The sequence below is a fragment of the Homarus americanus genome, unplaced genomic scaffold, assembly GCF_018991925.1.
Source record: "Homarus americanus isolate GMGI-L3 unplaced genomic scaffold, GMGI_Hamer_2.0 scaffold7626, whole genome shotgun sequence".
Lineage (NCBI taxonomy): Eukaryota > Metazoa > Arthropoda > Malacostraca > Decapoda > Nephropidae > Homarus > Homarus americanus.
The window spans coordinates 5815377-5831345 of NW_024718273.1; the positions used below are offsets into that span (position 1 = coordinate 5815377).

Here is a 15969-nt window from a genome sequence, read left to right on the forward strand (position 1 = left end):
TTCAGTCTGTGAAGAGGATTAATTCCATTGGCTCAAAACATCACGTCAAGTAACTAAAGACCAGATCAATTGTGCAGAGTGCCAAGATGGGAGGCAAACTGATTTGAAGCATTTGTGTGTTATGGCTATTGCTGCAGGTAGAAATATACATGTGAGTAGCATAAAAAAGCAAATTACATAACAATTGCAATGTCAACCAACTTCTATACTGCAATGTGAAGTGCATTATGTTAATATGCATGTTATTACAGTATTTTAATTAATTTTAGACAAAGTTAATGAAATTTTCAGAAATAAGGTGTAAAATGAATATGAAAATAAATCTGCAAATGAAAATAGTAGTGTGACTGTAGTAGTATAGTTCCTGCTAAGGTAAAAAGAGGTTTTGTTTTAATTCATATGACAGTAGAAATGGAAGTAGATTCACTTACACAGTAAAGGAGTGTGTTGAGAGGAGGAGCTTAGAAGGATTATGTTGGTGAGATGGTTTGAGCTTGGAGATGTGTCAGGATGAATGGTATCACTCACTCCAAAATGTATCTTTATGATTTTGTATTAAACAATATGACACAATGGCCGAAGGATATTGACAACCCTACCGAAACAAGAGATGCAGCGTTCATTTTGAAATTCATCTGACTCATCCAAAAAGATACTTTTAAGAGAGTGTGTGTACATCAACTGTCTGGAGAAAATGTGAGGACAGTTATCATTCTACAACAGTGGGAAATATGACAGAGTAATCTACCATTTCTGAGGTAACTGTTTTGTATTTTTCTGTTACAGTGTTTTTAACACTTGCAAGTAATTATATTTATTGAAAGAAAAATTTCAAAATCAAATGTTAATGATGTATGTATATGACTGACATTATCTAGAAAAGCCCCTACTCACCTGGTGTCTGGCAGTGTCGACATTATAACTAACATATCTTTTGAAAAAAAAAAAAGAAGACTGAACTTTTGAAATCCCCTCTTTTATGGCCACAGAAAAAACATGACCAGTGAAGAAAATGTCACAACTTATTTGAGAGTTGCTTGCTACTTCCACACTGAGACCAATGGCAGCTTGTTATCAAGTGTATCTCTTAATGTAAAGTACAGCTTTAAAATGGAAAAGAGGTAGAATAACAACTTTTAGCCAATACAGTAATGGATTGAAATTCCCATTTCTAATCTTATCTTCTCTATCTGATTCACATTAGTGTACAAAAGAGTTCTGCCACACAAAATTCTGAATCTCATACTTGCCCATATTTGTACACCTTACACAGAAATTCATGTTTAACTTTACAGAGATTAATATATCCTCTATCAATTAGAGAAGTAAGCCTCATTGAAGCAAGTCTAAGTATCCAAACACTGATGGGTTATTCGACCATAGAATGAGGAGTACTAAAACATGATTTTGAAAAAAGGGCGGGTCTCCCAAGAGTGTCCACACTCACCAAAAACTTTTGGAAAAGGTATGTTTGAGAAAGGTATTCCTAGATAAGAACTTACAAGATGATTTATCAACAAATCTTCTTCACAAAATACAACAAGAAGAGATAACCAGAAACTGTAAAAATTATACCTTAATGCTCCCCATCACAAGGGTGTTTAATAAGTAACTCTTGGTCTCACCCACAGTGCAATCAAAATTTAAAATAGAAAACTAGTCCTTCCATAACAAGGGTCTGCCAGGTACTGTACTGTTTTTTCAAGATCTATACATTATCTTATAGCCCTTTCACATTATTTATAGTTGGGCAAATCTCACCCACTTATTGGCCAATAATGCTGCCTTGTGGCTTCTGTCCAAAATTGGGTTTGGGATTTTAAATTTAATAAAGTTGCAGGATCAATAACGAGTTCTTTTTAAAAAAATTGACGGCTGTGCATGATACAAGATGACGTGAAGGAGTCTGGGAACTGTTCGGTTCTTATTGACACAACCTTTGTCATCAGCCAGCCAGAGGGTAAATTGAGCTGGCCTGAGATATTCTATTAGTGGACTAGGTTATAAAAGTTAAATTTTCAAAGAAGATTCCTTTATATTACCCCCAAAGAAGCTACCAGTGAGTGGTCTGTGGAAGAAGAACTGAGCAGAGTTAAGGAGTACAGTATCTCATTAGAGGCAGCTGTGAATCCACTTTAACCTGAACCAGTGGTGGGAGGGGGTCACTTTCATATAATAAAAAAAATAGATATATATATGTATATAATCTTATCTTCTCCTTAAAATTATTTCAATTATGGAAAACACTTAAAAAAAAATAATCTAATGGAATGAATGGCTGCTTATTGTTTGTCTTCTGAATTCTGACAGTAAAAAATACTGGTGTGATTTGGCAATGGATGTTTTGTAAACCCTCCCTCTTAAAAAATCCTAGATCTGTCACTCATGGTCTCGGGAAGCTATCATAAATTTGAATATCCTAAGTGGCTTCTTATTGATTCTAAGGTATTGTACGTATGAGGGAAACTGAGTATTTCATGGTACAATATTTTAAAACAGGATTGAAGCTCATAATTTGATACTGTCATCAAGTTGCCTTGATAACAAAAGTCAGTCATAACCTCCACTGTTAAGTAGCTGATCACTGGTATATTTACTAGGTGTCACACACCTTTAAAATGACAGTGACCTGTAAATAACACTCTATACTACATGACAAAGTATGTTAAGAGTCGCAGACAGCTCATAAACTATTCAGAAGGTTCCTCACTTTGTGGACTTTCTGTGCACTAGCAGGAACTGATTATACTCACTATACACAGGATCTTTATGGTACAGTACTGTATCTTAACATACATCAGTGCTGATCTAGCCTAAACGTTAAGGATTTCTCAGCACCAAGACTGAATTTGTTTAAATACAGGCTAAGCCAGCATCTGGTTATGGTGGTAGCAGAGTGGATACTACACTTGCTTCTTGCCTAGGGTTGCTGGTTCACAATATGGACACCCCCGAACCAACTCAACTGTGAATGGATACTTGACATTACAATTAGAGAAATAAAAGCAATTGCCTCCTCGTGTAATGGAGGCTTAGTATTCAGTGTGCCAAATATATACGCCCCTCTGGGCTTTTGAGTCACAGGTATATTCAAGAGCCAGTAAATAGTCAGTACTGCCTGTGATGAAGGTCTAAGCAGATGGCTATCTTATGAGTGACTTGTAAAGTGACAAAGGGCAAGGTGTGTATAACCCCCTGACCATAACAAGGGGACAGGGAAAGGGTAGTTTTTTGACATGTGAGATCAGAGATATTTTAAAATGTCATCTTGCAAGTAGATCTTGCCTCTGTGACTTGGCTTGTGTCTGCTGCATTTTAGTCTGCACTGGGAAGTTAATTCAAGGTTATACATGAAATAGCAGGTAATTTCTATCTGGAGCATGAAGGTTGTTTCCCTAGGTCATGATTGCTATACTGTACGTACTAGTAAAAATAGTGTTCTTAAAAAATAAATACCTTGTACTGGTACTGTAATTAAAATTGTAAAACCATTATCCAGAGATTTAAATCTTTTTATTACGGGTGGTGAAGCCATACAGAACTACAGTACAGATGTGAAGCAGACAACTCATAGCAACTAATCCTTGTTGATCATTCAGTTTTATCACAGCACCTGTTCCCTTACTTCTGGTAGTTCGTGTATCTTTATGACATTATCTCCACACTTCAGTAAACAGTTCACATTTGTTCAGAACATTACTAATGGTTTAAAACTGTAGGAGAATTTTTGATTAGTCATGACTGCATTTGGTGGAGAAGGCAAGGGCCCAAGAGATGGGGTGGCCTGGGGGGATTACCTGGTACTGTACAATTATTTCATCATCTTACAGAGCTAAACAAACAGTGTATTTAAAATACTCTGTAACATTCAATGCCATACTATCCTGACCACTGGGGACAGTTATAAGAACCTTTGTGACCTATACTTGCAATCTTTTTGCACTACCGCTCACAGGATGTCTATGGGGTGCACAATAAACAAATGAGTTGGGGTGCACAATAAACTAGCCATGTGGCCAAATTAAAAAAAAAAGCAATTGACAATGGAACCTACTCGTCAATTATGAATTGTTTCTAATTTAACTTTTTTATTATATGTTTAGAAACAAGTGTATGAAACTTTAATATTTAAATTAACAAGTTTTTCACACACCCCTGACAGGCTACCACATTGTATGGTGCTGCATTATTATTGAGTACTATACCAAGCTTTCTTTGTGCTCAAATTATGACTCGGTGCAAAATGTGGAAAAATAGTTAATCTTATGTTGAAAATGGCTATTGCAATACTGTACTGTACATGATTTCTAATCTAAATTCCTTAGAACCAAGTAGTAGTCAAAATATGGATCTTTTGGATTATAAGTACTGTACTGTACCAATCTTTTCACACAAAAGTGGCCCAGAAAAAGGTGCACCTTCACTGTAGCACTGATTGCTTAAACCACTTGTAAACAATCTTACCAAGATCAGTTAATCTAGCTTTGTGTGTAGTATTACACTTTACAGTGCCTTTATCTGAATCACTCTCAGCATAAAACTTTAAACAGGTTTTCATATTGTTTTCTGGTGTACAGTAAATGGTCATGTTACCAACACCAACAAATTCTCTAAGTTCATGCATTTTCTCTAATTTCTATTGAATTTCAAATTTTGGCATATTTTTTTTTTTTTGGCACTCCCCTCCCCTACATCCTTGTGTAAGGTGAAGCGCAGAAGCGTTTACAGCGCCCAACAGGGAAGCATGCTAAGTTCATGCTTGCCTCATGTCTCATGAGTTAAGGGCGTAGAAGCCTGAAGAGTCAATGGTTTATGTCTAAGCAAGTTATTGGAAGCTCCAACAACTTGTCCCTGAATACAAATTCGCAACTTTCGATTTACAACAGGTACCTACTTTGCTGCTAGGTGAACAGGGACCAAGGGGACTAGGAAGAGTGTCCAAACAACTTCCGCCAGCCCGGGAATCGAACCCGTGACATCTTGCTTGAGAGGCAAGAGCGGTACCGCTCTACCACCAGCGCCCCCTTTTTCTGCATAATGAACATAAGAATGGAGGAAACTGCAGCGGGCTTATTGGCCTATACTGGACAGTCCCATTTACACCCAACCCCTGTCACTCAAATATCAATGGTAAAAGTACATGTACAGGTCTGTAACACGCTTCCTCTTCACACCATTATACTCAGCAATATCACTTTGACATTTGTTATATACCTTGATAAGGGCAGAATATGAGCAAGAACCAAAGAACTGAATGAAAAAAGTATGGAGTCAACCTCCTCAAATTCAAATTGTAAATATTGACAGAACAGTGATCCTTGGAAACTCATGCCCAAACATTCAAATTTTGGATGTTTTCAGATTTTCAATTTTTAGAACATAGATCATGTATTGTATGTGATATTTATTGTAAATTTGTATGAATTACAGTTTACCTAAAAGGTAAGTATCATTTGAAATCTTTTTTATTCAAATCCCTGACAGGAAAACAACATTCCTGTACTTCCCGTATACTGTACATATTTGTTAATACAGTACAGGGGGCCCCCAAATTCCCGGGGGTTAGATTCTAAAAATGGCCGCGAATTGCCAAATCTGTGAATAACATTTGCGGACCGGGGGGTGTACATTTTTACTTGTGTACAAAGAAATGTATATTCCCTTTATGTGTTTGCCCTTAGGACAATTATTTCTTTTACCTGTATTGTATATATGTGTGTGTGTGTCTACACACACATATATATTTACAATACAGGTTAATGCCAGCAACTTTAAAACTACCCACAGACATTCTTGGGTACATCTAGGGTGTCATCCTCTAACATTAGAGGACTGTGAAATAAAAATCTACAAGGTTGGGGATCCCCTGTATATCTTTCTCATACAGTATTACTCTTCATGGAAACCTTTGTTTCTGACAATACTGCATAGGGTAGAACCCCACCTCCCTCAAAGAAAAATCCTCCAATCACTTTCTTCCAAAGCCCTTGCCTTCGAATCCACCAATTACAGGCAAGATAATACAGTACAGTACTTTTATCTATTCCCCTGCCACCGAGGCTCCATACACACTCCCACTCCTCTCAACCTATATACTGTATACTGTTAATGAATATGTTGTACTATTCCTTTGTGTATGAACCTCTGTCCTCCATGGCACGGAGAAGTGAAACCACCCTCAGTATCAAGATCTGACTGAATTACTCAGAATAGGCAAACTGTACTCCAAGCTTTGTCAATAAATTTGTTAAACTAAACTAAACCACTCCTCTCACTGTTTCTAAAATTCATGATAATGAGAACATAGACATACTATTTTGGATTCATAAGTGACACAAAGGAAAGTTACTATGATCAGTAAAGCTCAGGGAAAAAAGATTTGTGTACAATTTAAATAATATAATTTTTAAGGATTAATACAGTATTATTATAAAATTATTTCTTCACTTATCATACTTTACTTATACTGTACTAATTATCAACTTTAATCAGTATCAGTTGTTAAAATCAGTTCTAATTAATATCAGTTTTTAAATCTTTTAGTTAACTGTTTACTGAATTTCAAATTTCACTCAGGTATTTTAGTACCAGGGAATGACTATGTCACTTATTTATGAGGTGAGATTAAGCTGCAAGGGAATATATTTCTTAATTAAAATAAAAACCTCAAAGTAATAATCCCCGTACTCTAAAATAAATGATTTGATGTAAGGTAAACTAGGATATCTAATTCGTTTGTTGACAAGGCTGTACTGTACATATATCATTAACCTTGAGGTACAATCACTTGCAGTGTTAGTCTGGTATTGTACATTATGTCTGGAAAGATGGAAGCTAAGTTTGAAAAGCCTGAGTCTACTTAAATGCTTCTGGTAAGCAATGCAATTATGTGCACAACAAAGAAGACTGTTCTACTTATTACTACTACATCTATAGACACCAAAAATGTACATTAGTTTGTAAAAGTTAATAATAAAAAGCATTAAAAGTACATAAATGCAAAAAACTCTTAATAGCAAAATTAGTTGTGTCGTATCATGATAAAAATATATTTCTGCACATAAAGTAAGATATGTACAGTATTGTTAGGATTATGGGCATTATGACAGTGCACATCTCAAATCTCACGAGAAAAATATAAATGTCTGTACCCGGTAAAAGAATTTTTTTTTTTAATTTTAAGTATACAGATCCAGTACCTTTTTCCATACTACTTGAAAATGAAGAACTGATAAAATTTATGGCTTTCACAATTTCTTTGGTACACCTAAAACTATGAGCATAAGTAACTCAAAACAGCACTACAGTACACATAAAATTTAAGAGAATGCAATTCAATTAAAAATTATTTTAAAGTAGTAAAAGAAAAACACTCATTAAGTGTAAGACTATTAGTTTCTAATTTCTTGCTTTATTCTCCTGTGCTCGTAAAGAAAGATACTGTAGTCACTAAAAGAATACACAGGTGTAGGATTATGTATATTATTGGAGAATCTCTTTAAAGGGGACAGGTGTCTCTTAAGGCCCTCTTAGTTCCGATGCCTATGTAGAAATATATTTAAACTACAAGCAAAGCTGCTTAATAAAAAAGGTGACACCTGTCAACAAAGGACATTGTATTTTGATATGCATGTACTGTACCTAAGATACAATTTAAGTTTTTTGAAGAGCTATGTACCAGTATTTAAATTACTATAATATTGTGTTGTAGGCTCAAATATCTAAATATAATAGTGTGAAAGTTCATAGTTTAGTTAACCACAACATATGGTTAAATTGATTATTTACATGTGTACAGTTATTAACAAAATAAATACTATCATGATTTACAATAATGCTTATATTTGCTTCCCTTAACTATAGCCATTCAAACTATACTCAGATCAAAACTTTAGTAAATAAAATGGCACTTAAAACAAAGGAATTAACCAATATTAAGCTCACACTTTGTCCTTTTATATATATATAGTATCTCAACAATAACTATGGCAATGAATTTTTTCTAGTCTTAAAGGAGGTTTTTTCTCTATTGCTCAGGATGACTGGAACCAGGATCAACAGTGTCTCCTTTAGTAACTCTTTCAGCTAGAAGTACAGTAATACAGTATGGGAGTGGAATCAAGAGTGACGCTGACCTTCCCTTGCTGACTCTTTTAGCTATAAATATAGAGAGAGGAAGACCATGAAGGAGGTGGAAGAATTGGGTAATGGACACATTTGTGGGAAGGGGGATGGGCATCATGGAGGCAGTGGAGTGTGTGAATGATACCAGACCAAGAAGTTGACTAGTTTTGGACAATGTTGCAGCAATGACGGTGACCAAGGGTTTACTTTTGGCTCTGGCCTTCCTGTACTCTTGTGGGAAAGGGTCTGACAGTCTGAATTTTTTTTAGATTTTCTTCACTTCCCTCCTTCTCTTTAGTACCTGTGCACTGAGGACACTAGTACATATATTATTTATAATCTATCATGATTTATACTATGCTAAATCATCAAAAAAATCTCTTATTTCTTTCTCGAATCATCAGTAAAATGTAAATTCTTTCTTCAATGATCCTGCCACAAAAATGACTTGTAGTATGTACTCTACGAAATTACAACCGAGTCTGTATGTGAAGCATTAAGATAAGCACAGTACTGTATACCTAATGTTAGCCGAGACCTTCAAGATCACTTGAGTAATATGTTGAAGACACAATTGTATGCAGTTTGAGTAAAGACTGTGATATGATCCAATCAGTTCTGAGCCAGTGAGAAGTAAGTATAGTACATGTTTATTGTCTGTTGTAAAGTTATCAGTTAACTGATTGTATATAGAATTCCATTTACAGTATTTTCTCGATTCAACGAACTAATTCGAGCCAACCCTGTACGTTAAATCAAAATTTCCGTTTAATTGAGCTTTTCGTTATTTTTGCTCTTAGAGTTGTTACTTGAAATAAAACAATGTCAGAGTAACAATTTTAAAATCACTAATCTGCCTTGTTGCCAGATAGACTACCACGAATGCATTAGCAATGACATCAGTTAGAGGGTGTGTTTTCTTTCTGCTACTGGGGATGGAGATTGATGCTGCTTGTGAGGTAGCCAAAGATAGAGTTATGATGTTGGACCTCAGGTTGGAGCTGTGTTGAGATCTACTAAGCTCAGGGAGTGGTCTATCAAGACTCCTTTGTGGACCACCGAGCATTGCCTGGCTCCTGTGTGAGTAAACCCCGAGCCCTACCCTATCCAGAATGTTGGAGAAAGCCCTGTTATGTCATCCTGTAGGTGTTACTGTTGATGAGCTATAAGAAATTTACAGTATAAGCATCAGGTATGGTACTAAGTAGTGTGTATATTTACTTTTATCCTCTTTACCACTGATTGGCTTGTTAACCTGTATGTACTATGGATGAGTGATAAGTGACCCTCAGACTGTGTATGAAGAGTCCAGTGAGCTTGTATTAATGTGCTATCACTAAAACTCCTATTTGTTGGTCCTAGGAAGTTGACAGTGTGCCTTTAACCAGGTGCTTACCTTTAATAAATAGTAATTAATTGTTATTATGCATCACCCTTCCCTCCTCCAGTATACCGATAATTTGAAATGCTAGAAAATATTCAGAATTTACTTGTCGTGACCTCTTACTATCTAGCAAATTAATTTAAGAGGTATTAATGCTGAAGACCAAGTTTATGTTATGTTAGGCACGCCTGGGCGGTGGCAGCATATCATAATTACCAGTTAATTAATTAATGAGAAAGATGATAATTGGTTAGTATAAATTCCCAGGATTGCCTAGATGAAATATCTTGGACAGGGTAATTAAAATGAAAATAAAGACGATTGTTTAAGTGTGGTTCAAAGGAGGAAAGCAGAGGCAAGGGTAAATAAAAAAAATTTATAAAGTAAATGTAAAGCACTTAAAACCTCGGCAGATGTATTCAACACACTTCATGGGGTTATACAGTACAATTAAGATGTGACTTTTTAAACTCAAATAGTATCCACATCCTTCTCCTTCCAACCATTCACCATAAAAAATTCTTCTCTCTAATAGGGTAGAGTACAGTACTGTACCTCAAAGCTTCTCCCATAAAGTAAACGCTTGACCCATATTCAAATAGGGACGACACGAGCAGAATTTACTCCAACTATCTTTAATTCTTCAACTATCATGACAACAAACAATATAGTATCTTATATCTACCGTTTTTATGCGATGATGTTCAAAATATTTTAGTGTTTCTGCTGCCGTGTCCCAGGTTTGTAGCTGATAAGTGATGAAAATTATAAAAATATAAAATAAATAAAGAATACATGATTGAACAAAAACTGGGGGTTAATTCATCTACAGTACTACACACGAGCAGGAGAATAAAATAAAGAATCATCATATACTGTATGTTAAAGCTGCCGAGAAAAATGGAATAAAAAGATAAATAACAAGAAAACTAACAGTATTGCGGGAGTGTGTGAAGCTGATTCCATTACCATCCTCAAATATAAAACAAAAAATCATCCTCGAATATATGGCAACAAATTAATTATCTGACAAAAATATTATAATAATTCAAGAGTTAACCAAATGGTTTTACAAGGAACTTCTCTAACAAATTTTCACCTTTCAGCTTTGATACCAAGTATAATTTAAATGGCTATGTTTTCTGCACTCTCTTACTTGGGAATTATGACCGCTGAGACAAGGGTTAAACGTACCTTCTTCCGGCTACCACTGAGGAATTCTTTGTACATTTCTGAGCGCAGATACCGCGAATAACTGTCAGACTTCATTAGGTGATACAAATGTGCCTGTAATAAGAAGAATTCAATAAACACTATGAAAATAATCCACCTTATTATTGTGCTTTGAATCCTATTGACATGCAGCTCTCATACTATGTCCCTTTATCCTCTACAGTTTACAGTTACATGCATAATATAAGATTGCTATTAATATATAACTTAAGAGAAGGATAAGATCATGTAATTCAGGGAACAATAAGAACAGGAATAGCTAAACCTATAATCTATTAAAATTTTAATATCAATTACTCTATAATCTGGTATTCCAAATAGAATTTCTTTCATATACTTGTACGCCTATACTTATTCTCCTTCATCTCAATCAGATTGATTGATGTTATTCCTCTAATATAAAGTTAAAAAAAAGACACAGCTCTACACCACCACTCTTCCTTATCAACTGCTTCTGTCGTGTTTCATTTACCGGTATTTCTTCCTCCCTCACCCTTACTTTTAGTGTTATCCTCTTCACCACAAATTGGCTCGTTAGCCGCTTGGGCGATCGGTCACGTCTCTGTTACACATTGCTCCAGTGTTAGTCAAGCCTGGTCTTGAAAGAGCTTACACTCGGTTCCGTCACAACACTTAATAGTAGATTGTTTCAAGAGTTCACAACTTTCGCTCCGAAAAAGTTTGCCCTCACAGTTTTCTGGACCTGCAGTTTCTTCAATCTTGAGCTGTGACCCCTTGTGGGGCGAACGTCCACCAGCTCCAAGTAAGGACACTCGACTGAGTAGTGCCCCCTGAGATGCTTATATACCTCAATTAGGTCACCCCTTGCCCGTCTGTAGTATAAACTAGGCAAGTTCAGGCACTCCAATCTCTCAGGGTAGTTGAGGTGCCAAAGTGCAGGCATCAGTCTGGTGGCCCTCCTTTGAACATTTTCAACCAACTGACAGTCCCTAGCATATCTCGGGGACCAGATGAGGAAGCACTTCACTCCGGGTCCGACTAATTACCCAAATGTACCCAAATGTAGCCGCAATGAAGTCAAACAATGGTCCTACATGAATTAATCGGGTTACCAATCACTTCTCGACTAGTATTTGGTGTCACGGTCACAAAAAATTGGTAAACTTAATTTAATCTGAGTTAATAGATCAAGTGCATGTACCTAACCTAACCTAACCTAATCTAATCTAGTCTAATCTAACCTAACCTAATCTAATCTAGTCTAATCTAACCTAACCTAACCTAACACAACACAACTCAGATTAAATTAAGTTTACCAATTTTTTGTGACTTTATGACACCAAATAATAATCGAGAAGTGATTCACAGCCCGATTTACGCTTGTAAGACCATCATTTGACTTCATTGCGGCTACATTTGGGTAATTACTCGCTCCCTCGGTACATGCACGCGATCTATTAACTCAAATTAAATTACGTTTTCCAATTTTTTTTTAACTTTGTGACACCAAATACTAGTCGAGAAGTGATTAGCAGTCCGATTTATTCATGTAGGACCATTATTTGACTTCATTGCGGCTACATTTGGGTACATTTGGGCAGTGCAGGGTTAAGACTTTCGTAGGCCTTAGGCACCTCCAAGATATGGGGCCCCATTTGACAGCATATTCACTAATAACACAAGCTAGTACCTAATTATAAAATGGAAAAAAAGTACCTCAGTATCAATTTAATAATAACCTGTAGAAAAAGGGGAAGAAAAGTTCTCGCATTATTTTTCGTAGGCCCCCAATATCTCGTAGGCCCTAGGCACTGTGCCTACTGTGCCTAATGGATAATCCGGCACTGCATTTGGGTAATTAGTCAGACCGCTTCACTCCTCTAGATAGTTACGACACAAAATTTGAAATTGCAACTGTAGGGAGGTACTATCGCCTGGGAAGATATTGGAAGCATAATGTATTGTCTAATGGTGGACCCTGCTGCCATATAGCATCACGAAAATTGTGACCAAGTCCCAGGTTGCTGATCTGACTTTCTGCCTCATTGACACCCAATTGCAGGGTCTCATTGTTTCTCTTACCATTGACAAGACAACATACATATATTGTTTGTGATTATTGTCATTGCGTGAGTAGCGATCACTGGCAACTCAGGGATATATATACCCCCGCATCAGGCAGGACGAGCGTCCCCTCACGCCGCCCCAATGTTTGTTCCAGGTATGTTTGTGTGTAGCCATTCAGTTAATTCAGTCAATTGTAGTGAAAATCAGTGTTCATGCTTTAACAGTTGAATTGTCATTCACCCAGTGTAAGAGAAGTAATATAAGGTAAATATGTCTGTCGTCTAGACAAGAGAGCTGTTTGTGTTGTCATGCTTCCCAGTCCGTCCCCTGACGCCGCCCCAACGTTTGTTCCAGATCCCATTGTGATTCTTGCATCGCTCAACAACTGCCCCGGATGTAGTAGATACCCAGCAGGGACCATATATGAAACGATGGCACCGATGCTGCCTGATTAATGTGCTCCATTGCCTCGTTGGGCCAGACCCCAGACTCGCCATGTGTCTAGCTACCACACACAATAACAACGGTCGTTAAAATAGACATAAGAAATTCACCTGACCCATGACACTGATTTTCATAGTACCACAGCTGATTTAAATGTATTTTCCGTCATTGGATGATTAGCCTTTCTGGCATGTCTAGCACACAAAGGCCTGAGTTGCCAGTTAGCAGTATATAAACTCGTGTACGAGGAGCAGCGTCACATCTCTGACGCCTCTCCATCACTATCTCAGGTATGTGTATAGTTCTCACGCCGGTGCTAGGACAATTCATCTCCCGTCAATTCATAGCCAGGTCAATTCGTCAGTAAATTTGATTTGAATGGTTTACAATTTGAACCTAACCTAACCTAACCTTCATAGAGTGCTGTATAGGATTATGCATTGCCTTGTGTTATCTACTTCTGGCTATATTTTGTTGAGTAGTTACCGTGTTATCTTGTGATTGTTTCTTGATTGTCCGAGTAAGGAGATATCCTCTTTTCCGGTTGTTTATCACCCTTGGAAATCCCTGGCTTTTGACTCTCCTGTTTTAAAGATCCTGAATAGGTTGGTCAGGACTGGTGTGACTGACGAAGAATTGACCGGCGACGAATTGACCTGGTGACGAATTGACCTGGCGACAAATTGACCGGCGACTAATTGACCGGCGACGAATTGACCGGATGCCCTCACGTCCGCCATATTAAGTCAGTTTAACTCAGTTGAATTTTGTGAATGCAGTATCAGTGGTCTTGTTGTAACAGTGAAATTATCCTGTACCCTGTGAAAGAATTAATGTAATGTAAATACCATCTGTCGTTGCCAGACGAAAGATTGTTTGTGATTGAGTTATTTTTGTCACATCTTTGACGCTGCTCCATCACTATCTCAGGCACAGAGTGGGTGTTAATCTGAATACCCGGCAGTCACTGGGGGACCGGTAGGTGCATACCAGCTGGCTGTACTGCAGGATGTCGTTAATTCGACATGATTAAATTGTGCGAACCCACTGGATGAACTCCCTCATCGTGCGTCGGACTGCAACCTACCTAACAGCGCTCTTCGTTTGTTGTTGTGACACCCTGGTGCACTCCTCACAGTTATATGGGCCAAAGTCTTATTGTTGTATCTGATTGGGGATAACTAGCAGATATATAGTTGTCCCATGTTGAGTAGCGAACCCATAAATATTGATATTACCAGTAATAACGTTTGTTATGTGGGTTGTGAGTACATCATTCATATGTACTACCAACTGAGTTCTCGTAATAGTGCCATGTTGTTCGTTCCGAAATAACATGATGTTATAAATATGTTAATTTGGGATATTGTCAAGTGTGTCAAATAACCATCTGAATTGACAGCAAAATAATATAATGATTGTTTAATGTTGTAACCAAGAATTGAAGATCTGTTTTGCTACTTGTAAAAGTAAGACCTAAGGGTCCAGTCCTATCTGAGCGAGTAAAATAACATCTTATTTGTCAAAGAAATAATATAATAGTGATTTGATGATGTAACAAGTAATTGAAAATCTATTTTATGAATTGTAAAGTAAGACGTTAAGGTCTAGTCTTAGCTGAGTGTGTTAAATTGACATCTTATCCACTCTTAATCTAATAAATATTGATTTAGTAAACGACGAGTATCACCGCTCTATTCCTTCCAACATTTGGATCTCAGAAAATACTCATTAGAACTCATGTGCCAAAAGCTTGAGTCTACGAAGCTACCTAACAGTTCAATGAGGTATGTTATATTCTAATAAAAGTCTGGGTGGTGGCAGGCTACCGTTGTAAGTATAATACGTGTTGTGGAAGAATGACATGGCTATCCCAGACTAATCCATGGTATAGAATATAACTAAGGCAAGATAATAAATTGAGAGGAAAAAAAGATATGAAATCTGGAAAATAAAATAATATATATGACAGAAGAAATAAAGTATAGAAAAGAATATTAACTAAGAAAATATAAGCAAAGAAATATAAGATAGAAACTTATAGACAGAAAGACTTAGAAAATAAAATTAATATATATACAAGAAAAGATAAATAGAAAAATCTGTCTTAAACAGCTATTGATAAATATAGATAAAAGAAATAAGAATAATTTGAGTAGAATGAAAGGGAAACAGACAAACATGCTGCCCCCCCTCCTTACACCTCTTGCAAGTTTCCTGACAAAGGTTTGTAAATGAGTCATATCCAGCAGTAAAGAACTCGCATCCCTCTGGGTCGATTCTCCTGTTAATGTACAACAGTTCTACAACTCCTACAATATCTGGTTGGTGTACCTTCAGTAGTGTTTCAAACTCTTCTCTTTTATCAAGGAACGTGTCAGTATTAGTGTACATGACATTCAAGCCAGCATTTGTTCTCGGTAACGTCTCTGCTCTTAGTAGTAACTCCGGCACCCCTCCATTCTCAGAAGTTGCAGCATTTGCTAAGTACACTGTATTTTGTAGGGTGTGGTTAGAAATGTCATTGTTTACAAGGCGCTCACCTCGTCCCGGCTGGTAGGCAGAGCTGGTGCCACCTCCCAGGTGGGGGGAAGGGCAGGTGGAGGAGCAGGTGGAGGGTGCGCTGCTGCCCCCTAGCTTTGTGTTGGTACACTTGCTTCCACTACCCTCCCCCTGAATATAACCCATGTACACCCGCCCCCGTTCCTCCGCAACTCCTCCCTCCTCTGCTTCAAGCCCTGCAGGAGCTTCTTGTG

At 37.1% G+C, this 15969-nt stretch overlaps 1 protein-coding gene across 1 annotated transcript in view; it reads right to left on the reverse strand.

The window, feature by feature from the left end:
- Positions 1-937: 937 nt before the first annotated feature.
- LOC121859395 (regulator of G-protein signaling 7-like) overlaps positions 938-15969 on the reverse strand; it is a 42763-nt gene continuing 27731 nt past the window's right edge. Inside the window, exons 7-8 of the mRNA XM_042356177.1 lie at positions 10703-10795; positions 938-2965 (exon numbers count right to left, since the gene is read on the reverse strand). Of these exons, the coding sequence (XP_042212111.1) occupies positions 2921-2965; positions 10703-10795 (138 nt within the window). The 3' untranslated portion in view covers positions 938-2920. The remainder of the gene's footprint in view (positions 2966-10702; positions 10796-15969) is intronic.